We start from the raw sequence: 26,811 nt of genomic DNA, 5'->3' as shown, positions 1-26,811 counted from the left end.
GGAGTCATGGTCATAGCCTGTCCCCATAGACAGACGTAGAGAGAGAGAGAGAGAGAGAGAGAGAGAGAGGTGAGAACCTACCCTAGAGACCGAAATGGGGAACAGTAGGTGGCCCCTTGTTCTCTGCTCCTCAATCAGACCTTGACTGAACATGGCCTCTTCAAGACCCTAAAGAGGCTGTTTGTCTCCTTCATTCTGGACTTTCACCTCTGTGACTCTGACCACACCCCTGCCTTCTGGCACTGGGGCACCCAGACCTCCACAACCAGAGTGCAAGGGAGGTGTGAGTGACAGGGATTGGTTGGGAATGCTGAGACTGAACTCTAGCCTGGCAAGCTATGGGGTTAGCCGTCGCTACTCACTAAGGCTCTATCCCATTCAAGAATGAGACCCATCCCTCACAACCAGCAGAGGGCAGAGGGGACAACAGCAGTGACACCTTACAGAAGAAAGGTGCTACTGTTTTCACTGCTGGAACAGTGGCAGAAACAATAATTTGCTTTGGCTGTTTTTTAGGCCTTAGTGGCAGGGAAGGAATGGCAGCGAGAGAAGCTTGGCAGTGGGGGCTTGTTGGGATTCCTCAGTTCTACACAGCGGAGACACAGTTCAGGCAAATATAACTCAAAAACCAGCCCCTAGGGACCTATTTCCACCAGCCAGGCCCCATCTCCTAAAGGTTCCATAGCCTTCAAAGTGGCGCCATAAACGGATGGTCTGGTGTTCCAGATCTGAGCCTGGGTTGGGGGCAGGAGGCGCTCTTAGATGTAAAACATAATGGGAGGCTTGGGGGGGGGGTATCTGATTTTAAGCACCACTAGGTGGCATAACCAAGAGTCCTGGATATTCCACTCAGCTTTGCCCTCTGGCTGAGGTGCCACCATCCAGAGGGCCAACCTGAAGATGTCCACACAGCCCTCTTCAATGGCAGAACTGCTTTCAAGCCTGCCACCACAAACTCATCTGGGCTTCTCATTGACAATACAAGTTGACACCTGTGTGGTCTCCCAGAGCATGGATTCCAGTTTCTGGGTACCCCCACTGTACCCACAGTGTCCTCCAGACGCTCCTTAGATCTGTACAAAGTCAAATTACTCCCAGAAGTTACAGCCATGGAGGGGTGACTACCTAGAATGCCATCCTTAATGTTGATCCGCCATGGCTCTGCATGCCGTTAGAGGTACAGAGGAGCACACTTTCAACCGCATCCTTGCATTTCCGGTCTTCATCTGTGCCCTTTCTCCAGCTGGCAAAGCTGGACTGCCTTGGATCTCTTCCCTGTAATATCTTGCTAGGGCAGCCTGTAGCTGTCACTCACAGCCAGTGTTTCCAGCTTCCTCTACTGTGCCTACCCGACTCTGCCATACTCTCTCTGCCTTGCAAGTCATCATCCATCACAGGTGGGCGTCAGATGTTTTGTCCTCAAGTTCCCATGGCAAACCAACATTTCAAACCCCAGTGTTTGCTGCCATCCACAGCGTACCTCAGTCAGTACCACATGCCCAGTGTCCTGTTGGTCAGCATCTCTCCTCTGGGAGGTCTCTGCATTAGAGGCTAACTTATACCCAACACAGACAATTGTGAGAGCCACACAGGGATGGTGGGGGTATATTGTCTTTTTCTCCCTCTGGGGCTACCCAGGGACCTGTGCTGGTGGAGGGGATTTCAAGTATTTCCAAGCAATGTGCCAGAGAATAAAAGCTATAGAGGGTCATGTGCCATTTCTACCCCCATAGCCCACCCTGACTGCCTAGGAGTATTTAGCAGATAATACCAGTTAAGGAGTGGAGGTTGAAAGGTTGGGGGATATGTACATTTCAAAAGAGTAGGGATGAGCGAGGCATGTAGGAGCATGGATAATGAAGCTGTGGGTAAGGATAAAAAAAAATGGACCAGGGCCTGGAGAGATGGCTTAGTGGTTTAGAGCACAGACTTGGTTTTCCTGAGGACCCAGGTTCCATCCCTACACTCAGCATAGCTACTTGCAACTGTAACTCCAGTCCCAGGAGATCTGACACCCTCTTCTGACCTCTGTAGATATCAGACACACACATGGTGTGCAGATGTTTATGTAAACCAAACACTCATACACGTAAAATAAATTTAAAAACATTTTAGAGGCCAGGCTCCTGATGGAAGAGACTGAAATCCACAGAGACCTGAAGCCTGCCTGAGGCAGTGGTATGAAGAGATAGTGAGTACCTAGACCCTTTGCCCAGGTCCTTAGGGCCCAGATCAGGTTTTCTGAGGCCTTTCATCGGGCCATATCCTGTGCAGTCTGGAATGTCCATTAGCGCTCTCCTCCACAGAGACTTGGAAAGTCTTCTGGAGAAGTTCTGGCATAAGGACAAAGCATGACTGAGATCACCCACTGGTTAGTGCCAGCAATGCAAAGGACAGCATGGAACAAGTCAAGCTTGCACTCGAGACAGCTGGGGAACACTGGCAGAGAACTTTAGAGCACGCGGCCCACATAAACAAGAGAGGGTGTAAAACAGACTACACAGATAGGAAGGAATACGCCCTGTGAAACAGTAACAATGGTGACAAAAACGCCAGAAACCACGGATATTTCTAAAAGATTTTATTTATGAAACACTGGGGTTCATGATGGTGTTTCCATAGCGTATATATTATCCTCTTATTACCTTCTCATGCCCCTCTTCTCCACTAAACAAATTTCCTCCCAACCCCTTCCTCACTCATTCCCTTCTTCCCTCCCTTCTTTATTCTATATATTAGAGAAAAAAGGTTTCTGAGTCCTTCTTTATATTCTGTATATGTGAGTGCCTACATGTACATGGGCCATCCATCGCTCCAACAACCCCTCAGCCTTTTCCTGTTAAGAGGATAACCTCCAGTTTTATCCAATCTCCTGCCAAGGACATAGTTTCATGCTTCTCTGTGGCTGAATAGTACTGCAGCTATATTTATTCATGTTTCCTTTATCCATTCATCTGTTGATGGACATCTAGACTAATACCATATCTTGACTGTAGTGAACAGTGCTACAGTAAACACAGATGCACAGGGTTCTCTGTTGTAGGCTGACGATATTCCTTCAGATACAAACCCAGTGGTGGCTTAGTTTCATCATCTTATCGGTCATTATATTTTTAAGTTTTTAAGAACTTCCACCCTGGTTTCAATTGTAGCTGCACTAGTTTACATTACCTCCAGCAATTTTTGTTTGGTTGTTGATTATATTAACTATTCTGGCTGATAGAATCTCAATGTATGGTGTGTGTGTGTGTGTTTAGATAGCTACAGACATCAATGTAATTTTAAATTTAAATTTCCTTGATAGCTAGGGATGTTGAGATTTTTCATGTATTTATTATTTGTATTTTTTATTACATGTATTTATTTGTTTTGTCTGTGGATGCATTTGTGGCGTTGGTGAGCATGTGGAGGCCAGAATAGCCTGTGGGTGTAGGCTCTCTCCACAGATTGAACTCCAGTCTTCAGACTTGATGAAAACATCTTTACCTGCCAAGCCATCTCGCCTCCCCTGTATTTATTCTTCTGACAACTTGCTCATTTAATGACTGAATTACTTGTGTGGGGTGGGGGTTTCTGATATCTATTTATTTGGATTCTTTATAGATGCTAGGTACCATGCTGACATCCTCTCAGATGTACGGTTGGTAAAGTTTTTCCCACTCTAGGCTGTCTCTTCACTTTGTTTTATTGCTGTGCAGGAGCTTTTGATTTTTGTGCAAGTTCATCTGTCATTCTTGCCATTTCACGGGCAATGGGAGTCTTTCAGAAAGTTTTTGTCTGTGCCTAGATCTTGAAGGGTTTTTCTCTAGCAGTATAACACTTCCAGGTTTTATATTGAACTCTTTGATCGGTTTTGTGCTGATTTTTGTTGAAGACAAGAGAGTGATCTACTTTCATTTTCTTACATGTGGATGTCCCCTTCCCAGCACCATTTGTTGAAGAGGCTGTCTTTTCTAGTATGTGTTCTGAGCACCTTTGTCAAAAATCAGGTGTCCGAGCAGGCAAGATGACTCAGCAGGTAAAAGTGCTTTGCCATACAAACTAGGTGACCTAGGTTCAATCCCCAGAACCCTTCTACAGGTAGAAGGAGAAAACCAACTTCACAAAGTTGTCTTCTGGCCTTCCTATTTGTATATCATAGCACACACACACACACACGGGGAGGGAGGGAGAGAGATTAATCGATTAATCACATGGCTAAAGGGGTTTATTTTTGGACCCTCTATTGTATTCTACTTGTCTACGAGTCTGTTTTTGCCACTAACATACTGGCTTCTATTACCACTATGGCTCTGCGGTAAAATTTAAAATCAGTGACACTGGTAACTTTGCTGTTTCTGCTCAGGATCTTTTATGCTATCATGTGAATTTTAAGATATATTTTCTCTATTTTGTGAAGAATGTACTTGGAATTTTGATGGGAATTACAATAAATCTGCCTAGAACCATGTTAAAAATTTTAAACTGAAAATTTGTTGGAATACTCACAGTGACGTGACGAAACTCATGGGCTGGACTAGCAAGACTAGCATTCCTCAGTGGTGTCTGCTTTGGTTCTTGTTTTTAGTTTCCCTCCCTGTGCTTGAGTTCCCGTCCTGAATTCTCTGTGATAGATAGTATCCTGACTGGGTTTTGTCAACTTTGATACAGACCTAGACAAATCTGGGAAGAGGGAATCTTAATTAAGAAAAATCCCTCTGGAGGGACTGGAGAGATGGCTCAAAAGTTAAGAGCACTGGCTGCTCTTCCAGGAGTCCTATGCCTAATTCCCAGCAACCACATGGTGGTTCCCAACCTTTTATAATGAGATCTGGTGCCCTCTTCTGGCATGCAGGCATACATCCAGGCAGAACACTGTGTACATAATAAATCAATCTTTAAAAAAGAAAAGAAAAATCCCTCCATATGATGGACCTGAAGGCAACTATGTGGTGTAATGTCTTGATTAAAGATTCATGTGGGAGGATCCATTGCACTGTGGGCAGTGCCACCCTGGGCAGGTGGTTCTAGGTTCTATAAGAAAGCAGGCTGAGCAAGCCACAGGGAGCAAGCCAGTAACCAGTACTCCTCCATTGCCTCTGCTTTAGGTCTCTAGGTTCCTGCCCTGACTTCCTTCAATGATAAGCTATGATGTGGAAGTATAAGCAAAATAAATCCTTTCTTCTCCAAGTTGCTTATGGCCATAGGGTATGTTCAACAATAAAAACCCTAAGACCTGGGAGTGTAAGGTGAAATTAACCCTTTCCACCCGGGCAGTGGTGGCGTATGCCTTTAATCCCAGCACATGGGAGTCAGAGGCAGGTGGACTTCTGTGAGTATGAGGCCAGCCTGGTCTACAGAGCAAGTTCCTGGACAGGCTTCAAAGCTACACAGAGAAGCCCTATGTCGAAAAACCAAATAATGATGATGATGATGATGATGATGATGATGTGGTCCAGAGGGGCCTGAGGGTATTGTCTCATGCTGGCAGCTGAACTCGGTAATGTGTACAAGTCAGCCAAGTGATGCTTGTTTTGAAGGCATGAGGGGGTCATGGAAGGCAGCTGAGGCTTGGCACTGTGTAGCAGGGTCAGAATCCTAGAAGACAGCCCAGGAGAGGTTATTGGTGAAGGTGCAGCCCAGTTACAGTGGAAACCCCCGCATATTGAAGATACCTAGATCCCCACACCATGGGATGAGCCCCAGGGACAGCAGGGGCTGTAGAGTGGAGCTGGCCTGAGTCTGAGACATGTTCTGTGTGCTACGGATCACAGAGGCAGAGAGGTGGAGCCCTTGAGTCCCAGAAGTCAGATACTGAGCTTTACCCTTTGCTTTTGCTATGATTTGTAACTGTGCCTGCTTCTTCCCTGTGGGAGCAAAACAGATTTTGTTTTTTGATTCTTACGGGAGCCTCCAGTTATGAGACTTTGGGTATTTTAGAGAAACTGAATATTTTAAAGAGACATTAGGTTTATAAGTGATGGAAAGTTTTAAAGCCTGCTTTTTTTTTAAAGTTATTTTTGTTTTATATGGTGTTATTAATACAAGATCTTGATCTTGGGACTGAACAAAAAAGGAAAGGTTACAGTTGAATACTAATGTGTTTGTGTACCACGTTGACAAGGGTCAATCGTCCTAGTTGGTTTTTTCCTCAGCTTGATACAAGTTAGTCACCTGAGAAGAGGAATCTTTTTTTTTTTTTTTAGTTTTTTTTTTTTCAAGCCAGGGTTTCTCTGTAGCTTTTGGAGCCTGTCCTGGAACTAGCTCTTATAGACCAGGCTGGCCTCAAACTCACAGAGATCCACCTGCCTCTGCCTCCCAAGTGCTGGGATTAAAGGCGTGCGCCACCACCACCCGGCAGAAGAGGAATCTTGAGAAAATACCTTCATAAAATTTTCCTGTAGGAGAGTCCAGAGGGGTATTTTCTTGATCAATCGATGTTGAAGAGTCTAGCTCACTAGGTATGTGGGCTTTGGTTGTATATTTAGCAAACAACAAGCTAGCAAGAAGCAACCTTTTGTGGCTTCTGCATCAGTCCCTGCCGTGTCTGAGTTCCTGCCCCAACTTCCTTCAGTGAAAGAAATAGGGTAGTCAGAATATTCATTTTAAGGATGTGAAGACTTGCTCAGAGAGGTGATGTCCCCTGCCTGAGGTGCACAGCAGATATGTGGCTACTTCTGACCAGTTACCTGGAAGTGTAAGATGAAATAAAACCCTTCCTCAAGTTGTTTTTGGTCGTGGTGTTTATCATAACAACAAAGGTCTAACTAAGATAGCTTGCCTGGTTTTCTGCCTTTCCCAAAGCTGCCATGGCCTTCCTGCCCTCTATACTCCCAAGTCATTGACTGCTCTGTCTGAACTGCAGCTTCTTCATTCATAAAATGGGAGAATAACTACCTCTGGGGCTCATACGGATCAGAATCTCAACACGTCAACCTGGTTTGACCCTTGAAGCCCTTGGGATCTGCCCAGGTGGGCTTCTCATTCTCCCCAGCGAAGATTTCAGGAAAGACAGATAGTGTCTCTGCCCCAATATTAACCGGAAGGAGTCTTCTAGCTGGAAACTGTCTGCTGAGGAAGGAGAGAAGCCCAAGCTCCCAGGACCTTAGCCCCACAGCCCCTTAAATGAGACAATTCCACAGAAGAGCAATTCATACTTGACTGCCAGTCACGCCCCAAAGCCCATAACTGCCACTATTACTCAAGACCTAGAATCTCACCTCACTACCTATACCCTGAAAAGAGCTGCGGGATCTGGGACTCCGGGTGTGCTTCTCTAGACACACGTCAGGCCCACTGAAGTGTGTGCCAGGCTCCCATCACCTCTTATACTTGGAAGGCTCTAGGATGTGCATGGTGGCAGGTGGACCTGTGACTCAGGACTTGATAACGTGGAGAACCCATAAAATCCATACTTGCCTACTATTAAGTCCCTGGCTCAAAGGTAAGGCCTTTCTCATAGACAAGGCACCAGGCCTGCTCATCAGCAGACAACCTACATGGGATGCTGTGTGTACACTGTCACTCTTTAGCATCCCCAAAGTGCCTTGTATTTCAGATCTGCACAAGTAACTGTGTGTGTGCCTAACCCAAGTTCAAGTCAGGATACTTTTATCCAGTTCAGTCTCATAAGCTGCTTAAACTGGTTTGTCTTCCAGACCTGCAGGACCTGGCATATTCTGTGTCTGCTGACACCTCAACCTCTAACATCTGCTGACCTGAGCTTGCTATGTCCAGGCCTGTCTGGATTTGTGATCTTCTTGCTTTCACCTCAATGCTGTAGCTACAGGGATGCTCCACACTCCAAGCTACAACTTTGCCGTTTGTGACAACTCAGCACGCTCCTTCTAGAAACCCAAGTCTCTCCTACACTGAAGCTTCAAATATTGGAATGAGTTCATCTCTGACCCCAACGGCAAGTGTGATATACAGTTTTTAAACGACAAGAGGGCTACCTCCCTCCACTCACTCCTAGAGTCCTGATTCTCTTTGTGATGAGACCATGCCACCTGTGGTGGGTCACAAAACATGTGGCCTGCACTTCTCCCTTCTCTTGAAATTTCCTCCGGCAAAAACCTGTCCTGCAAGCTTGTGCAAAGCCGAATTACGGTGGCCACACAGTGAGGAAGTAAGGCAAGCCCCAGGCAAGCCTGTAGATATGTTCAGCCTGGTCTCACACTAATCTTATGTTGAGAGATCCTCAATCAGAACTGCAAATGACTTGCTCCCAATTCGCATCCTGAAGAAGCTGCAAGAGTGTTAGTTGTTACGTAGTTGATGGTGCAAACAAAATTCTTGCATGTCTTGCCACAAAGACCACAAAGTTTTCAACAGAAGTTACGTCTGAAGTAACCACATGCTCAGTGAGCTCCAAACTGAGGTGACTTTATGTCACCAGCCAGAGCACTTGGCAGTATCACTGTCTGCACCAGGTTCTCAGTACCCTGGTCTTTGTCTCTGGCATGTCGCCATGTGATTACAAGCTGTCTCAGCAGCTGGAAGCACTCCAGCTGCACACGTTGGCACTTGGAGGCTGGCATGGGATACCCATCTTTGTATCTTCTACACATCGCACTAGGGAAGACCTCGGCAGACAGCAGGCTACATGTGTGTGTGCCTGGCTGCTTTCTTATCTACGGCTTCATCAGAGTACCCATGAGGCAGTTTTCAGGGTTGAGAAATGGGGTGCCAAGCAAATGACTGGCCCTGGGCTCCACGGGTGGGCAGTGAGAGGAGATTCTTAGGGTCTAGGTTAAGACCTAATCTCTATCTGGGACTTGAGCTTTGCTGGATTAGGCTAGGCTGAGCTAGATTGAGCACAGGGTTCCCAATCCGTGTCTCTTCAGCACTGCGATCACAAGAACATGCAATTGTGATCAGCTTTCTCTGCGGGTCCTAGAGATGGAACTCAGGCTCTCATGCTTCTGAAACAAGCACTTTATCTTTGACGCCGTCTATCCCAAACTACTGTCTACCTAGAGCTGGGCACACCCTCCTTTCTGAATGTATGACCTCAGAGCCAGGAAGAGGTTAGACTCCATAGATGACTTAACTTCAGAAAACAAACTGAAACCGGGGTTATTCGAAGAGGAAAGAAGCTGTATGGTAAGTCCCCAGTAAACATGGCAGCCTGTCAAAGACTATACCCTTGGCTCATTACTCCCTGTCTTCTCTGGCAGTCCCTTCACTGAGGACACCTTAACTGTCCCCTCTCCAAGACTCAGTCGCCTCTTGTTCCCCACCACTACCCTCAACCTAACCTGGGTAATCTGCAAGCTGACCCTGTTTCCTCATCCTGGTATCTCCATGGAAATGCAATGACCAGCAGAAGTGTTCAGCTGTTACCACTCAACAGTGGACCGTATAGCGGCTCAGTAGAGGCTCTCCTGAAAAAGTCAGACTACTCCCTTGAAAAACCAGAGTAGGCAGAAAGAAGGGCTCAGCATTGGATAAAAGGTAATCAGAAAGACAAATAATAGCCGAGCAAAAGTGGCCCCGAGGGGGCAAAAATCAGGGCAGCCCTAATAGGTGGCAGGCAGCTGTCACAAGGTGAGGCTCCTTCTCCTCCCTTAACCCTGCATGAAGACGAAGCACACTTGGAGAAGCAACAGTGAACAGCCTCTGGCAGGTCCTTCCTAGGAACTGAAAGAGCCTGCCCCTGCAAGAGAGTGGATTCTCGAGCAGGATAATAGGTCACTGTCCTCGTATCCCCTCCGCACCGAGAAACTGTCGGAATGGAGCCGCAGGTCCAGGTGGTCGCCAACCAAACCATATGCCGGGCCATTCAGGGGCTCAAAGAAAGTTCCATCTGCATCCCACGGCCCTCTCTAGGATCCAAAGCGTCCGACACCCAACTGTTTTGAGACAAACACTCAAGCTGGGCCAGTCTCAACCCCGGTGACACCCCTGTCTCCCCAGAACACAACCACCACGGCACAAACACCAGGTCGGCCCCGGAGGAGGAACAATGGGCCTTCCCGAGCCAGGTCCTCACGGGTTCTTTCAGAACCCAGGAAGGAAACCTGCGGTTTGCCAAGTTCCCGCCTGACACCGGAAAGAGCAACGCACGCTGGGAAGTGGGCGGCTCCTGTGATCAGTGTAGTACGCTGGGATCGCGCTGCGTGCTGGGGTAGGTAGCTGGCAAAGCGCCCTGAACCAAAGCGTCTTTTCAGTTTCCTGTGGTCTCCTAGGCCTCGAGTTCAAGCGACTGCAGCTGCGCCGTCTCGAGAATAAGACATAAAGCTCTATCAGAGTAGCGCCGCCGCGAAAGAAGCAGAAAGACAGAGCTAACGCGAGAGCAGACCCTGCGAGTCCCGCCCCCCTGGACTTGGAGCTGAGGCGCAGCGCGTGCGCGATTAGGCAGCTGTGTCACATGACCTGAGCAGGGCGCCTGGTTGGCTGTAGTTGGGTTACCTGGACAACGGAGCCTGTGGTGCCGGGCGGGTCAGCACTAGTGGGTCTCGCGGGCTAAGCTGACCAAGTTTGCAGCGACGGTCACGCACACACGCTCCCGGGCGACGACCGAGTCCACAGGCAGCAGATGGGAGCCCAGGGCGCCGAAGATGCGGGCGGTGCGGGCCGAGACGCCGGCGCGGGAGCTCTTCCGGGACGCCGCATTCCCCGCCTCGGACTCCTCGCTCTTTTTCAACTTGTCCACACCTCTGGCCCAGTTTCGGGAGGACATCACTTGGAGACGGCCCCAGGTGCATCCGGTTTTCTCGCCTGGGCGGGTGTTGCATATAAGTTTCCCGCAGAGGTGGGGCTCTGGGGTTAGCAGGACCCGCCGCTGCCTGCTCTGGTAGTTCCTCAAGCCCACTCAGAAGGATGTGCTAGCAGACCCTGAGGGTTGAGATGAGGTAGCTCCAATTCAGGAGGTTGGAAGCAGTCTGATGGTTTGTCTTTTAGATTTTGTTTTGGAGTATTTGTACCAAAATATAGTACGACCCAAAGTCAGGTAATAAGGGAGTTGTTTTAATATGAATATTAGAAGCAGTAATTCCAGATCCCACCACCTACATACTTTAACAAATCCTTCTTCCTTTTTAAAGTGTGCATTGGTATTTTACCTGTATTCATGTCTGTGTGAGGACGTCGGAACTGGAACTGCAGTTACAGACAGTTGTGAGCTGCCATGCGGATTCTGGGAATTGAACCCAGGTCCTCTGGGAAGAGCAACCAGTTCTCTTAACCGCTGAGCCACCTCTCCAGCCCCGACAGATCTTTCTTGGCTTTGTACTTTGCTTACATTTCTTTTAGTAGCTCCTGGCGTTGGGGTATGAACACCAAGAGGTGGCACAGAACAGGGGCATGGTTGTGTTTAACTACACTGGGAAAATCTAAGGGGCTGCTGTTCTTCTCATTACTCCCTTAAATGGTACAGGCAGGTAGAACTATGTATTATAAATAGATATGAAAGTTCTAGTCCCCAGCCAGCAGATGCTGGATCGACTGATCAATTTATTGCAGATGTATTCAACTGCACAATTTAACTTTCAGGAGCAAATCATTTGATTGATCCAGAAGCTGAAGGTGGAGCTGCATAAGAACTGGCAGAACACCTCGTCATTGTAGCAGGCACAGCCCCACTTTCCTGATTCTCCCCAGCCTTCATCAGTGTTGGTCACTTACTGTGTCCACACGGATCTGCACCTCACAGCAGTGTCGCCCTCTCATGACCTCAGAGAACTGTGGTAGATGTTTTTTGGGACTTCGTGCAGCTAAAATGGATGCCCAGGCCTCGTGGTTTTAGTTGGTGTTTTTAGATGTGGCTTATTTGCTAAACAAGACTGCCCAGAGAACAGTCTGGCCCACATGGATATAGTGCTACTGTATCCATGACAACTGGATGGATGCCATCCCTTCTATAGGCTGTACTGCCTGACTCAATGATGTTGATAAGCATCCTGTTTTTTTTGGGGGGGGGCACGCTGAGAGTTTCAGGTTTTAGATTTGTTGTTGTTGTTGTTTTTAATAACATAAAAAATGGGTTTTACGTGTTGGCTCATAACCATTTGTAAGTCCAGTCCCGAGGAATCCAACAGTCTCCTCTGGCCTCTGAAAGCAATAAATGATAGAGTCAAGCAAAACACTCGTGCACATCAAGTACAAACTAATATATGAATTTCCAGTGCCATGAGAGACCTGTGAAGGGTTTTCAGTTAAGGAGTAAGTGTGCTGGAATGTTTTAAGAAACTTGCTCTTTAGTGGCTAGGACACAGGGATAATATCTTTCTGTTTTTTATAGTGTAGCCATGTGAGTGTATCCCTCTTTATGATTGTACCAACAGTAGTAAACAAGACAGAAAAAGAACATTAAGAAAGAAGCTCACTCCTGGGAGGGAGATGGTCATCAGTGCTAGAACGCAGGCTGCCCTTTTAGTAGTGCTGGAAGTTGATCTCAGTGTTCAGATTGGCCTGACAGCTGGGTGGAGGGGGCTTTGCAGTAGGCAGCTCTGAGAATGCTTTGGAAGGAGCGCCTGCTTAAGTAAATGTCAAAGTAGGAATCAAGAGTGGGTTCTTGGGCCATGAAACAGCTCAGCCGATAGTCATTTACTGCCAAGACTAATGAGCTAGGTTTGATCCCTGGGCCCACATGATGGGAAGAAGAGAACCCACTCCAATAAGTTGGCCTCTGGCCTCCATACTCATACTGTGTCACAAGCAAACAGGCATAATTTGTATAGATAGATGAAAACAAGAATGACTTCTTGATTCCTGACCAGAATGATAGGTGGGTGGTGGTCCTCAGCAGCCAGATTGGCCTCCCTTGTTCAGGTGGAGGTGTCGGGTAGATGGGGCAGAAGATCAAGAAGGGTATGATAGATGGGATAGATGGTTTGTGGTCCAGCTTGGGAGAGCCACTCAGTACCTGGCATAGGGGTAGAGCAAGGGTCTTGAGACTTAGTCTTAAGTCTTCGTGTATAAGTGTGCAAGTGAGCACCCTAGCAGGTAGTCAGCAACAGGTGAGATGCCGCAGGCGGTGAGGGAGACTACCAGAGGTGCATGTGACAGACATCATAGAAGCTGATGGGAGCTTCCATGCGCTTGAGAGTCGGGGGCCAGCCAGCTGTTCTGAAAATTACTAAATGATAGGACATGGCCATTAAATTTGACATCACAAAGGTGAAATTGAGGCAGTTTGGGGACATGATTGACTGAGGAGCAAGAGCAGACTTTGATGAGAGTGAAGGGCAAGGACAAAAGGGTTGGCAGTTTCTCTCAGAAGCTGTCATTGAAGGGAGCCTAGAAAGGGAATTCAGTGCTGCTAGATATTAATTCTGTCCTGTTAGCATGCTGGTGTGGTCTGCCCCAGGAGTGGAATGCCTGAACATACAGAAGGAGAGGGTATAGCAGTACAAGTCCAGCTCCAAGGTAGCAGAGGGTGGATGCCCAGTGGCTTCTGGGAAGTAGGAGGACAGGTTGGTAGCTCAGGTGTGTGGGCAAAGGGGATGAGGATGTTTTGAGAGACAAAAGGGGAAGATATGCAATTGTCTGTGGATGTGGGAAATTTCCTTTGTAGACTTTAACACAGTAGACTTTCTAGCAGTGTAGAGCACCCGTTTGATATTTGTCACCATGAATTTATGAAGTAGAGCTAGTTTCTAAACTTAGCTGTTTCAAAAAGGGTCATCCAGAATTGAGGTCTTGCAGATAAGGAAAGTATGTAGAGATATTTGTAGGAGAATTGTAGCCAAGGAGGTACTAGAGGGTAGGGGTGACGGAGGGTAGCTTCCCCTTCCCTTTTGGGCCAGAAGCTTAGATAATCAGAAAGCGCCTCCATAGCTTGCCTTGGATTCACGTGTTCTACTCTTAGCTTAAAGAAAGAGTAGCCGCAGGCGAAGTAACTGGATGCCTTGCTTTCAGGAAATCTGTGCCACACCTCAGCTGTTTCCAGATAACCCATGGGAAGGACAGGTGAAGCAAGGGCTGTTGGGGGATTGCTGGTTCCTGTGTGCCTGTGCTGCCCTGCAGAAGAGTCAACACCTCCTGGACCAGGTATGGGCCACCTTAGGCTTCTCCCAACTTGAGTCCTTCTGCCTGCACAGGACAGGAAGTTCTTCCAATAGCAGGGCTTGCTGCAGCACATTTGTGACTGTGCAGCATGGGTGGAGGGAAGGTTAGGGCACCAAGACGGTGACCCAAGTGTGTCCTGTTCACCAGTATGGAATCACCCACACATTCGGGACACAAAAACAGGCCAAGCTGGCAGGTGAAACAAGGTCAGCAGAAGTATCTGTGTCTCTGGTTTGGAATTTATTTTCTTTACTGGATTTATTTCTTTATTTTTTCATATGTAGGCTTTAAATACCAATAGGGAAAAGGTCATTGGAGTTGTCTTCTGATACTGGCAGACTCCATAAGAAAGGCATTGTGGGTTTTCTTCCTTACAGAGCTGCCTGCTTTAGGTTGGCTCATTGTTCAGGGTTTTCAGTTAAGGCAACAGTATTGAGGTAAGTAACCCGTTTATGGCTTCTCTTGTGTCCTGGGCTAAGCTCATCACTGTTGTTAACTCTTCTCAAAGCCTTACTGACATCTAACTTTCCTGTGAAAGGATGCTGATGCCTTTGTTACCGTATTTCCTCTGCTCCTGAGTGTTGGAGCCAGCACCACACTACGTCTCCCTAGGTGCAGAGCCTGCTTTTGCCTAGCCAGTGACTGGCCAGTTTGGGGCACATGGCTTTGAGAAGCAGGAAGGGCTGCTAGGCTTATGGCTACCTGTTACAGCCAGGTCTGTTGAGAACTGGGTTACAGAATCGGGGTGTGGTGGTGCATACTTTTAACCCCAGCACTCAGGAGGCAGAGGCAGGTGGGTTTCTTGAGTTTAAAACCAGCCTGGTGTACAGAGCAAGTTCCAGGATAGCAGGGCTACACAGAGAAACCTTGTCTCAAAAAAAAAAAAAAAAAAAAAAAAAAAGATTGAGTTACTGCCAGCCAAAGCTTTGAATTCAGGTCAAGTGCTTATTTGGGGCAGTAAACGTGGTTAGCTGTAAGCTTTGGGGACTTGAGTTATTTATGTGAAAATCTGGATTTTGTGTTCACTGGTTGAGTTTGTTGTGACATGGCCATATAGACCTGGCAACCAACTGAGCCGAGCCCTTTACTCTGAGTGGGTGCTCATGTAGGGCTTCTGTTGAAGCCACTCTTAGGATACTGAGGCGCACAATGATCCTCATCTCTGAGGTGTCTGCAGTGCTTCTGTGAGGCCACATTGTTGGGATGCTGAGGAGCACAGGTGTTGGTGGTCCCTCAGCTGGCCCGTCAGGTTCTGCAGTGTTCTATTGGGGTGCTGAGGAGCACAGGTGATGGTGGTCCCTCAGCTGGCCCATCAGATGTCTGCAGTGCTTCTGTTGGGATGCTGAGGAACACAGGTGTTTGGTGGTCCCTCAGCTGGCCCGTCAGGTGTCTGCAGTGCTTCGTTGGGGTGCTGAGGAGCACAGGTGTTTAGTGGTCCCTCAGCTGGCCTATCAGGTTCTGCAGTGTTCCATTGGGGTGCTGAGGAGCACAGGTGATGGTGGTCCCTCAACTGGCCCATCAGATGTCTGCAGTGCTTCTGTTGGGATGCTCAGGAGCTCACCAAAGCTGATCTCATACTGTGTGTTTGGCCTCTCCTTGTGCACGTTAGGTTTTCCCTCCGGGACAGCCAAGCTGGTCTGACCAGAAGTATCGCGGTTTCTTCACCTGTCGAATTTGGCAGTTTGGACACTGGGAGGAGGTGACCATAGATGACCGTCTGCCTTGCCTTGCTGGGAGACTCTGCTTCTCCCGGTGCCAGAGAGAGGATGTTTTCTGGCTTCCCTTACTGGAAAAGGCATATGCTAAGTACGTATGGTATAGAAGTGGCAGGGCCAGCCAGGCTGGGTGGCATCAGTAGTCAGACTGTCCCCAGAGGCCCATCTCCTCTTCCCTGGGCTACAGAGCACTATGCAGTCCTCAGGGTCTGGCAGCCAGTCCTGTGGGTCTTGGCATGGACACTCTGCTTTTTGGACTATGGTTTCCCCTCCCTGCTCACTCTTCCCATATTTCCCAGCACTCTGCTGAGAGGTCCTCCTCATTCCTCAGTCCCAGCACAAAGATGCCTCCATGTATGTTTCTGAACATTCAGGACAAGTGGTTCGTTGCCAGTTTTAGGGGAGTCAGGAGCCTGGTGTGGAGCAACACTTGCTTATCACAGTCCTGCTCTCACTGCAGTCCCCAGTTAAAAGCTGTCCCTCCTACATAGTGTTAGGCTTCTGAGGGAGGCTGGCTAATGGGCAGGTGTCTGAGGGAGGCTGGCTAATGGGCAGGTGTCTGAGGGAGGCTGGCTAATGGGCAGGTGTCTGAGGGAGGCTGGCTAATGGGCAGGTGTCTGATGGAGGCTGGCTAATGGGCAGGTGTCTGAGCAGAGGTACTCAGGGCTAGCAGAATATCGATATTGGGGCAGTGGAGTTTGAGCTTCAGAGATGGAGCCTCTATGGCCCCTTGTCTTGTCCTTTGCTGCTCACACTAGAGAAGAATGGGTCTGAACCTGGGCAGAGAACAGTAGGGCCATAGCAGATTTGACATTAATAGATGAGTGAAGATGTGATACGAAGCAGAGGAGCAATCCAGGTGCAGTGAAAGGGTGGCTGGAAGGTGCTTTGGAGATGTGATGGATTGTGGGAATAGAAGCAGCAGGAAGCCCCCAGTAGAAAGGCTTATATTATATACCTCCTATGCTTGTGATTTCCAGGGTCCATGGATCCTATGAGCACCTGTGGGCAGGGCAGGTGGCAGATGCCCTGGTGGATCTCACTGGAAGCCTGGCAGAAAGGTGGAGCCTGAAAGACATAGTGGGAGCCAGTGGCCAGCAGGACAGACCCAGTGGCCGAGAGCAAAGGACTTGTCGGCAGCTGCTCCGCCTGAAGGACCAGTGTCTGATCAGCTGCTCTGTACTCAGCCCCAGAGCAGGTACAGCCTGTGGCCACAACTTTTTTCACCATGAGCTTGTTATAGAGAAGGAAGTCTGTCCCCAAGAGGGCTGTCTTGGGTTTGTGTGTGTCTATTGTCCCTCCTTTAGAGAGAGGTGACCGTCTAGAGAAGTTCTTTCATCTAGAGCAAGGCAGGAGCTAATTTATATCCCCTGTTGCTCCTAGACAGCTTAGGCGCAGTAGCAGGAACAGTGTCTAAGCTGACCACGCCATCCTCCCTGACCAGCTGGTGACCAGCCAACCAAAGTCCAAAGCCATTTTCTATCGTACTTACATATTTAGGTTCATGAAGGAAAGTTTGTATAGAAAAATAAGAAGAAAGAAAAGGTCACCCAAATAAAACTACTGTAAGCCCCTTGCAACTCTTTAGTACCCTTTTTGAGTTTTCTCCTGTGTATACAACCTTGTCTTTTTTTTTTTTTGTCGTATACCACTTTCTATGTTATTATGGAAACTTTGGAGTATCTTCCTCCATTGCTGGGCTTGCTGTGATTTTCTTGATCCTTCCAGCAACGTTGGATAGTTCAGATCCTTTTTTGTTTTGTTGTTGTTTTGTTTTTGGGGGAATCATGCTTGCTTAGAACTAAAGTAGGTCTCCTGCCTCTGATGCACAAATGTTGAGACCGCTGGCAGTATATTGCCCGACTAGATTTTCTGATAATAATAATACTATAGTGAACACCTTTATAATTTACTATTCACATTTCAGAGCATTTTCTATAACTGGTTTAAGAATCGGGACCTCAGGTGCTAGGAGATAGCTCAGTTAGTCAGGTGCTTGCTGCACGGCCTGAGGACTGCAGTTGGATATTCAGCACCCAGGTCAAAGGCCAGGCATGCCGATGGATACTTAGAATTCCAACTCTGAGGAGGTGGAGACAGGAGGATGCCTGGGGCTTGGTGTCCATCCAGCCTAGTTGAGTCCGTGAGCTCCAGGTCCCAGTGAGAGACTCTGTCTCAAAAAATAAGGTGGGCAGCTCCTGAGGAACAACGCCAAGGCTATCTTTGACCTGTACACATGTGTATATGCACATACTCCCTCACATACACACATGTATACACAAATAAATAATTAAGTATGACTATCAAAATAACCCAAAACTTGTTGGTAATCACCCTGGCCAGTCCAACAGGGAAGAGTTGGCAAGGCTGGGATCCCCTCAGCAGGGTGTGTGTTCACTGTGGCTCACGCTGGCTCCCTAAACCTCCCTCCTTGACCATCAGCTCCTTGGAACTGTTGATGCTGGGTGACTCTGAGTGGGATGGCTGATTCTTGACACTTCTGGTTTTGGGGAACCCCTTTCCCTGGCAAAGAGCTGCTGGGGCTCCTGAAGCCTGAAGGGCTGGGGTTGAGAGGGACACCAAGAATGATAGCTGCAGAGCCTTTGGGAGTAGAGCTATGGTCACAGTCCTCCTGCCTTCTCTGGCTGCCACCCTCCCTGGAATAGCACTTCTTATCTTTCACATAAGGGCCCTTTGTTTTGTGGTCTCTGGCCAGGTAGAATTCCTTTTGGCCTCAAGTCCTCAATGTTGACTTCTGGTTCACGTGTTCCTTCTCCATCTGGCTTTGCCTAGGGGAGGCTTCTTTTAGCCATTGATTATCTTAGGTATGTCGGTGACAATAATGGTTTCATACTTGATAGCTGGCTCTGCACTGGCACACGTGGTGAAAATTGAGACCCAGTGGAAGGAGTATTGTGTGAAGCAACAGTCCTTGGTGGCAGTGAGCCAGGGCCCAGCTGTTGGCCTTTCCTGGCACAGAATGCCAGTGAACACAGCACGTAGCTGGCCTGTGTTTAGGAACAGAGCTCCTTAACTCTGTGGAGACCATCTCCCACAGGCAAGAAAGCAAGGATCTATTTGTCCTATCCAGTTTGGGGCCTGGTAATGCTAGCCCTGCACATGACTGACCTGGTCCCACAGGTGCCAGGGAGCTCGGGGAGTTCCATGCCTTCATCATCTCAGATCTGCGGGAGCTATGGAGTCGGACTGGCCAGGATATCCTCCTGTTGCGAATTCACAACCCTTGGGGCCGACGTTGTTGGCAGGGCCTCTGGAGAGAGGGGTGAGTACCAGGTGGGGGCTGCATGTGTGAGGAGGGGTTGATGCTCTGAGGGCAGTTATGCCGCAGTGCCCATCTGGCCTGGTTTGTGCTCATATCCAGCTGCCAGGATAGTGCTTTCTTTCTTTCTTTCTTTTTTTTTTTTTTTTTTTTTTTTTTTATTTTCGAGACAGGGTTTCTCCGTAGCTTTTTTGGTTCCTGTCCTGGAACTAGCTCTTGTAGACCAGGCTGGCCTCGAACTCACAGAGATCCGCCTGCCTCTGCCTCCCGAGTGCTAGGATTAAAGGCGTGTGCCACCACCGCCCAGCAGTGCTTGCTTTCTTATGGCAGAGCTTACCCAGCACCTGTCTGCACCCCCTTGCTTTGTCTAGGTCTTGGAAGACTGGGGTCCTACAGTTTGTTTGTTTGTTTGTTTGTTTGTTTGTTTATTTTATGATGCTTTATCTTGGGTACCCATAGGATAGTGAATGCCTGGCCTGGGGTTTTGGTGAGTATGGCTTTGAGGGTGGCCCTCAGATAAAGTCCTCAGCTCAGTTTTAAGACCCAACTAAGCCAGAATCCCCTTGAGGCCTGAGAGGTCTAAGGCTCTTGGATCCCAACTCCCCTCTGCGCCCAGGCTGGGTCTGGTGCTGCTGCTAAGCAGGGTAGCACTCTACTCAAGTGACAGCTCCTTCAGAGACCGGACTGGTCCAGAGGCTGGACTCAGGTGTGAGGGCCTTAAGAAGGCAAGTTCCCAGACGTGGGGTCCCCCCGGGAAAGAGGGGTTCTGATGGACAGTCAGCACAGAGAAGGCACTTTCTATAGATCACTTCTAGCAAGGGAGTCCTGTGCAGCTGGCTATCCAGGGTTTGGCAGGAACTTGGGACTCTCCACCCCCCAGGGTCCCACTTCCCTGTTTGTCTGTTGATGTTCCACCTTGAACTGTACTGAAATGAGATTTTCTGCAGGGGTGAAGGGTGGAACCAGGTAGAGCCAGCTGAGGCTTCTGAGATGCTGGCACAACTCCAGGAAGGAGAATTCTGGGTGGAGGAAGAGGAGTTCCTCAGGGAATTTGACGAGGTCACTGTTGGCTACCCCGTTACAGAGGCTGGCCACCTACAGAGTCTCTACACAGGTAGGACCCTCACAGGCTGGCACACCAGCGACTGGGTACAGCCCTTTCTGCCTCATGGACTGAGGACCTGGAGAAGGGGAACAGATGGGATCCTTAGAGGGTGGGCTGCCTGCCACGTTTGTGCTTGCCTTGGCCTGTGGATGTAGCCTAGCCAGCAAGGTCCTGTCACAGCTGACTCGTGTGCTCTCCCACTAGAGAAGGTGCTGTGTCACACACGGGCACTGCCTGGCGCCTGGGTCATAGGGCAGTCAGCTGGAGGCTGCCGGAACAACAGTTGCTTTCCCTGCAACCCCAAGTTCTGGTTACGGCTTTTGGAACCCAGTGAAGTGTGTGTGGCTGTCCTTCAGAGACCCCGGAGGTGCTTCAAGGGCCAGACCCGGGCACTGGTGGGTGCCGGTCGTGCGCCAGTGACTCTCCCCGGCAAGGACTACCAGGCTGTGGGCCTGCACATCTGGAAGGTAACTCCATCTACTGGCCTCATGATGGAAAGGCAGGCAGCCATATTGGAGGCCTGGGTCCCTAGCAGCACCTGTCCTTTTCCCATGTCCTCTGGCCACAGGCACCTCTGATGTACTGGCAGAGGCAGCTGATGCAACTGATTCGAAGCCTGCCCATCCTACCCCTGAGGTGGAGGCTAGCCTGATGACTACAATCCCATCTTCCCTGAAGGAAGTTTCCCATTATACTAGGGCTGCTGCTTGCCTTGTGTACTCCAGCCTAGCTACCTTCCCCTGGCTCCTCCCTTACAACCTATACGTGTGCAGGGTTGTTTTATTGTCGGTCTCAGACACACATTGTTTGGTCGGTTCTGTGAACTAGTATCTGTTTCCTAGAATGGGTCACTGAGGAGCTGCCACTTGCTTACTCAGTGGCTACCTTTTGTTCATTGTTCCTTTACAAGTGTGACCTACCTCATGGTCGTTTCCTCCTGTAAAAAAGTTGCTGGAAAGTACCTTCTCCAGCATTCCCCAGGCTGCACTGGCCATGGGCCATTTTGAACATAGTACTAGATTTGTCTGTTATGCACCTTTGAGGGAAGCCCTGAGTATTTTGAGCCCTGGCTTAAAAAGGTGGATATTATGGGCTGTCTCCTGGGAGCATTCATTGCCTGAGTGGTGAGGAGCAGTGAGGCAGAGGCCCAGTGTATTAATGTGAGTCTCCTTAGAGTCTCCTGTGTCCGATCATGCAGGTAGAGAAGCGGAAGGTCAGCTTGCCCAGAGTCCTGTCTTCACCCCCGGTAGCTGGTACTGCATGCCATGCCTATGACCGCGAGGTCCACTTGCGCTGTGAGCTCTCCCCAGGCTACTACCTGGCCGTCCCTAGCACCTTCTTGAAGGATGTGTCAGGGCAGTTCCTGCTGCGAGTCTTCTCCACTGGGAAAATCTCCCTCAGGTGAGGAGCCAGTGCTAGCTGGGCTTCCTTCAGCTGGGCTGAGGCCTGGCAAGGAGCAGGGGTGCACTCGGTGTGAGGGTAGGACTTGGGCAGGTTCCTCTGGACAAGGCTGCCATTGCCTTCTGTGCTTGTCTTCCCATCAGTGCTGTCAGGCTGGCCACCAAGGCTTCATCACCTGGAACAGCCCTGCCTGCAGGCGAGTGGGAGACTGTGCAGCTGCGGGGCTGCTGGAGAGCTGGCCAGACAGCCGGGGGCAGCAGGAACTTTGCCTCTTACCCCTGCAATCCCTGCCTCCCCTTCTCCGTTCCTGAGGGTTCTGGTCCCCGCTATATCCGCATCACCCTACACCAACACTGCCGACTCAGTGACAGCCAGCTTCACCCCATTGGTTTCCACATCTTTCAGGTGAGCCAGGTTCCAGGAGAGGCCAGCTGCTGTGACACAGGGGCTGGATTCTGTCATTTGAGCCTGTTAGTCCAGCTGACTGGCCTCAAGAAAGACTCACTTGGAAGTTCAGAGTCCATATTTGCTGGGGTTGTCTGGCGCAGTTCCCCTGGCTCTGAAACCAGACCAGGGAACACACTTAGTTTGAGTTGGAGAAATGGGAGGAGAGAGAGGGAATATGCTAGAGATCCGGGGTCATAGGCTACAGATTCCATGATGGCAATAATGAGGCTTCCCTCCTATGAGGCTTTGTTCATTTTGGGGCCTCATTTCCCAGTGAGCATTGGCTAAGTGTGTGTTGGGCTGCATCAGGATTCGTTGTAGTGAGTGGAAGCATGCATGCCTGGATTGCAGGTGACATGGGGAGGAAAGAAAAGGAACTTTGCATTAAGAAGGTTCTGTTGAGGGTGTCAGTACATCACAACAAGCTGAACTCTTGGAGTCCTGAGTCAGGCCACCTGGAACTCTGACGGGGCCTCTGGCAGATGTGGCATGGCTCCATGGCTTTTGTCCTGGCAAAGGGGTTTAATAAACAGCTCGAGGACTGAGAGCTTCAGCTACTCCAGCTGACCCTGGGTGCTAGGCCCTCAGCTGGTACCATTCAGAGGGAGAGCACATCATGCCATCCTGTGTAGGCCTTCATGCTGATTGCACTGTTGCCCCAGGTTCCCGCGGATGGTGAGAACCAGAGTGCATGTTCCCTGCTGCTTCAGGAGCCGTTGCTAAGCTGTGTACCACATCGCTATGCCCAGGAAGTGAGCCGCCTCTGCCTCCTGTCAGTGGGGACCTACAGGGTTGTGCCCTCCACCTACCTGCCAGATACAGAGGGTACCTTCACAGTGACCATAGCAACCAGAATAGACAGGTAGGACTCCAGGTCCTCAGCACTGTAGCGCTTTCTTCCATGTGAGTCTCCTATGGGCTTTGGGGCTCCTTGCTGGTCTAAGCCTGGGATAGGGCCTGGGTCTGGTGGGAGGTGTGTAGGGCAGCCTTAGGGGCTGACCTGACATTCTCTCCACAGGCAGTCCATTCACAGCCAGGAGATGCTGGGCCAGCTACTCCAGGAGGTTTGTATGCAGTACCCTTGCCTAGCTTGGTTCACCTACCTATGTCTCCTTGGTGGTCTGGGATCTTAATTCCCTCATCCTCCTCCCAGTAGCCTTGCTGCAAGTGGCCTCTATCTGACATATAAAATGCTGTGACCCCCTCATAAAGAGTCACAAGGCAGAGCTTTCAGGGATTTGGGAGCTGAGACTGAGTCTTATTCTCAGGTATTTAGAAGGACAGTGGGGAGCAGAGGACAGGGCCCAACCTTACCTTCTCTCCCTGCAGGTCTCCTTCATGGCAGTAATGAAAGCCTGACTGCTGCTCCCTGACTCAGCATGTAGGCACATCTCCAGCCAGCTGTGAGCCTAGGGCTGCCTGTGGATCTGGAGAAGAAAGTAGGGTGCTTTGTCCTAGATAGAAGACATCTCGGAGTCCAGTGGGTGCTGTAGTGGACTAGGACTCCCAAGTGACATCTTCATTCCTCAGCGAAGACCAGGAGATTCCAGGTGCCCAGGCCTGCCAGGAAAGGCTCTGCAGAACCCTCACGCCCTTCTTGATGTCAGGAGCCTTACACCAGGCAGGCAGCTGGTGACAAATATTGAAAACTATTTATTACTTGAAATATTTTTAGGAATGACTTTATAAATAAACATGAGTAATTTATGAATTGGTCTTGTTTCACAAAGCCCAAGGTCAAATTAGCATCCTAGTAGTCGGCTGCACAACTGGGAGGTGCCAGGGGGTGAGGGCAGGCAGCATGGGCTCTGGAGGAGGTAGGGAATTGAAAGTGAAAGATTTCGGCATAGTTTTAGCATCCTACTTTGGCCTTCCTGAGCTGCGATCTGTGCCTGTGTGATACTCAATTCCAGTGATGTGCTAAGGGTATTGATCACTTCCTTAAGTCAGTCCCAGTTAGATAATTGGGGTTGGGATGGCTGCGATGAGTGTGCCTCCTGGACTTGCACAAGCTAATCTTTGCTGGACTGTTGCAAACTGCCACTCTTGTGGCCTACTATGGCAGGCTTCGTCAACATAGGTCATACCCACAGGCCTGTTGGATACCTGAACAGCCTACCTGCCTAGTACCCAGCCATGGAGGAGAGGTCCAGAATTTCTGTTGGTGGGGGGACTTCTGATCATATTGATGTGGACAACAAGTGTCCTCTTGTGGGCCAGGTCTTTGGACTGTATCGAGGTGCTTCCTTCTTCATCCTTAATTGATTTGCTTGGTCAAATGTCTGACTTGTGGCCCTCTACATCGCCCCTGTTGATAAACCATAACTTCCTCAGGCAGCTATTTTCGGTGCCACTCTTATTGACAAGGTCTTTCACCTCACTTGTCTTCTTTAGAATTGGATCCCACCGTCCTTGCTATTTCCACAATCACCTGGCCTGCAGGACTAGCTTAACTAGGGTGGGAGTAGGCCCGAGGGCTTGGCAGCAAAAGACCTGGTCTTTCCTTTAAAAGTAACACTTGAGGGCTTCGATAAAGCTGGACAGCAGCCGCCAACAACTGCTCCCTCCACAGCCATCCGTGTCGTCCCAGGAACCCCTCTTTAGTCTGCACCTAGACAGTGTGCTGAATCCATCTCATCCCCGTCCATGCTCACCTTATTCAACCTAGACAGTGTGCTGAGTCCATTTCATCCCCGTCCATGCTCACCTTATTCAACGTCACCTAGACAGTGTGCTGAGTCCATCTCATCCCCGTCCATGCTCACCTTATTCAATCTAGACAGTGTGCTGAGTCCATCACATCCCCATCCATGCTCACCTTATTCAACCTAGACAGTGTGCTGAGTCCATCTCATCCCCATCCATGCTCACCTTATTCAACCTAGACAGTGTGCTGAGTCCATCTCATCCCTGTCCATGCTCACCTTATTCAACCTAGACAGTGTGCTGAGTCCATCTCATCCCCGTCCATGCTCACCTTATTCAACCTAGACAGTGTGCTGAGTCCATCTCATCCCCATCCATGCTCACCTTATTCAACGTCACCTAGACAGTGTGCTGAGTCCATCTCATCCCCGTCCATGCTCACCTTATTCAACCTAGACAGTGTGCTGAGTCCATCTCATCCCCGTCCATGCTCACCTTATTCAGCGGCACCTGTACAGTGTGCTGAGTCCATCACATCCCCGTCCATGCTCACCTTATTCAACGTCACCTAGACAGTGTGCTGAGTCCATCTCATCCCCGTCCATGCTCACCTTATTCAGCGTCACCTAGACAATGTGCTGTTCTAGGAGTGTCACTAGACACTCCCCTCTTCATGTACACGTTATTCAGCAGCAGAAAATAGCAATTGGATTAGATAGGACAATCACTCTGGTTAGGCCCTGCTGTCTCCTCATTATCTATTATGAACCCTTGCTCTTTGTGGGTAACGGGTAATCCAGTTCCACAGCCTAAATTGTCACTTTTTTTTTTTTTTGAGAAGTACACAGCAGAATGGGATTAGGGCAGCTCGTTTGGGTAGAAACAGAACTCTCTTTGAGACACTTGGGCAGCCCCAGTCTCAAATTTAAGGTCTTTAGAAGGATGAAGGCCTGACTGAATGTTCCTCATGGGGCTGAAATGCTTGACCTTGGGGTTCCAGCCAGCTCTGTCACCTGGGCAAGGCTGCCTCAAATGTAAGATCCACCCTAAAGACCTGTATTGCCACAGCGGGCCTTCCCAGGGGTTCCCCTCCAACTGCTCCCTGAGCTAGCATGGTTATTATTTGCTGTCCCTTCCCCTCTCAACAGTGTCTGTTTTGGTAGTTCCAGGGACATCTGAGGATGACTCTTGAGGGAAGCCCTCTAGTGACAGTTTACAGGAAAGGCCCCTGGAGCGCCTGTCCCCTCAGGATGCCCCAAGGAACATATCTGAGCCTCCACCCAGTGGACTTTTCCCACCTCCAAGAGCTATCAAAGATCTCTTAGGGGTTGGAGGCATCTGGATCCCCACACCCTTGTCCACTGTTCGACGGCTACTGTGCCTCTCACCAGCGTCACCACCGGCCAGTCTTCCATGACTCCTGAGGGAGGCCTGAGGACTCCCACGGAACAGGCTGCTGCTCCTCAGTGTGGTTCACTCTCATGACCTCCAGGAGGCGCACTGAAACTGTGGCCTGCTCTTCAGGATCATGGGACCATTTCAGCTAGATCCTGCCAGCCTACCTTCCATGATCTGAGGAGTTCCAGGTGTCTAGCTCAGGCAGGGGCTAAGCGAGCAGCCACCAGGATGTTATTTCTCAGGGTAGCCCTGGTTTGGAAGGGTGAACATAGGCTACTGTTAAAGGGCAGGTGGGAAATGGCACCCCAAGGCCATGGGGTCACCACTGGGGTCTAAAAGCCTGCCCCCCCCACCCCCAAGTTGGCACCTTGGGAAGTTGGCTGGGATACAAGTGGAGACTGCATGAGGGGCACTAATGTTTGTGGTGGTTGGTTAGAGCCAGATCCCACCAGCCTGAGTATGCCAAGCCCTGTGGTGGCCTGGCCTGCAGGACTGCCTTAACCAGGGTGGGAGCAGGCTTGAGGGCTTGGCAGGATCTTGTCAGCCTGACAGGGTTTAGAATCGCCCAGGAGCACCGTGAGCATGTCTGTTTTCAGAAGATTAACTGAAGTGAGCAGGCCCAGCATGAATGTGGGCATGCCATCCCGTGGGCTGGGGACCCAGATGAACAAAAGCCCACTATCAGAATCTGTCCCTGTTTCCCGACTGCAGATACCGTGTGACAAGCTGCCTCATTGTCATACATTGGCATCGTTACGTTGCCCACCACGAGCCAAAATCATATTCCATCATGGCAATGAGAAAAGTAGCTAATACAGTGACCTTAT

The 26,811-nt window shown here is 49.6% G+C and overlaps 1 protein-coding gene across 1 annotated transcript; it reads left to right on the top strand.

The window, feature by feature from the left end:
- The first annotated feature begins 10,090 nt into the window (after positions 1-10,090).
- Positions 10,091-23,640, top strand: LOC121447082 (calpain-10). The gene is made up of 12 exons (XM_041650123.1): positions 10,091-10,682; positions 13,843-13,974; positions 15,602-15,798; positions 16,688-16,905; positions 18,849-18,990; positions 19,935-20,101; positions 20,297-20,559; positions 21,291-21,493; positions 21,637-21,898; positions 22,603-22,802; positions 22,959-23,004; positions 23,270-23,640. Exons 1-12 carry the CDS (start codon positions 10,542-10,544, stop codon positions 23,297-23,299), a joined length of 2,001 nt encoding a protein of 666 aa, XP_041506057.1. The 5' UTR covers positions 10,091-10,541; the 3' UTR covers positions 23,300-23,640.
- Positions 23,641-26,811: the final 3,171 nt, after the last annotated feature.

The sequence above is a fragment of the Microtus oregoni genome, unplaced genomic scaffold (assembly GCF_018167655.1).
Source record: "Microtus oregoni isolate MIOR12 unplaced genomic scaffold, Mior012 000004F_ref0000308, whole genome shotgun sequence".
NCBI classification, from domain to species: domain Eukaryota; kingdom Metazoa; phylum Chordata; class Mammalia; order Rodentia; family Cricetidae; genus Microtus; species Microtus oregoni.
This window is presented reverse-complemented; position numbering and strand designations above follow the sequence as displayed.

Bases quoted from the DNA above. Each gene is read 5' to 3' on its own strand.
- LOC121447082 (XM_041650123.1), top strand. From the start codon at position 10,542: ATGCGGGCGGTGCGGGCCGAGACGCCGGCGCGGGAGCTCTTCCGGGAC. The intron at 16,906-18,848 runs GTACAGCCTGTG...CTGGTCCCACAG, and splicing joins TGTACTCAGCCCCAGAGCAG to GTGCCAGGGAGCTCGGGGAG. The intron at 20,560-21,290 runs GTAACTCCATCT...CCGATCATGCAG, and splicing joins TGGGCCTGCACATCTGGAAG to GTAGAGAAGCGGAAGGTCAG.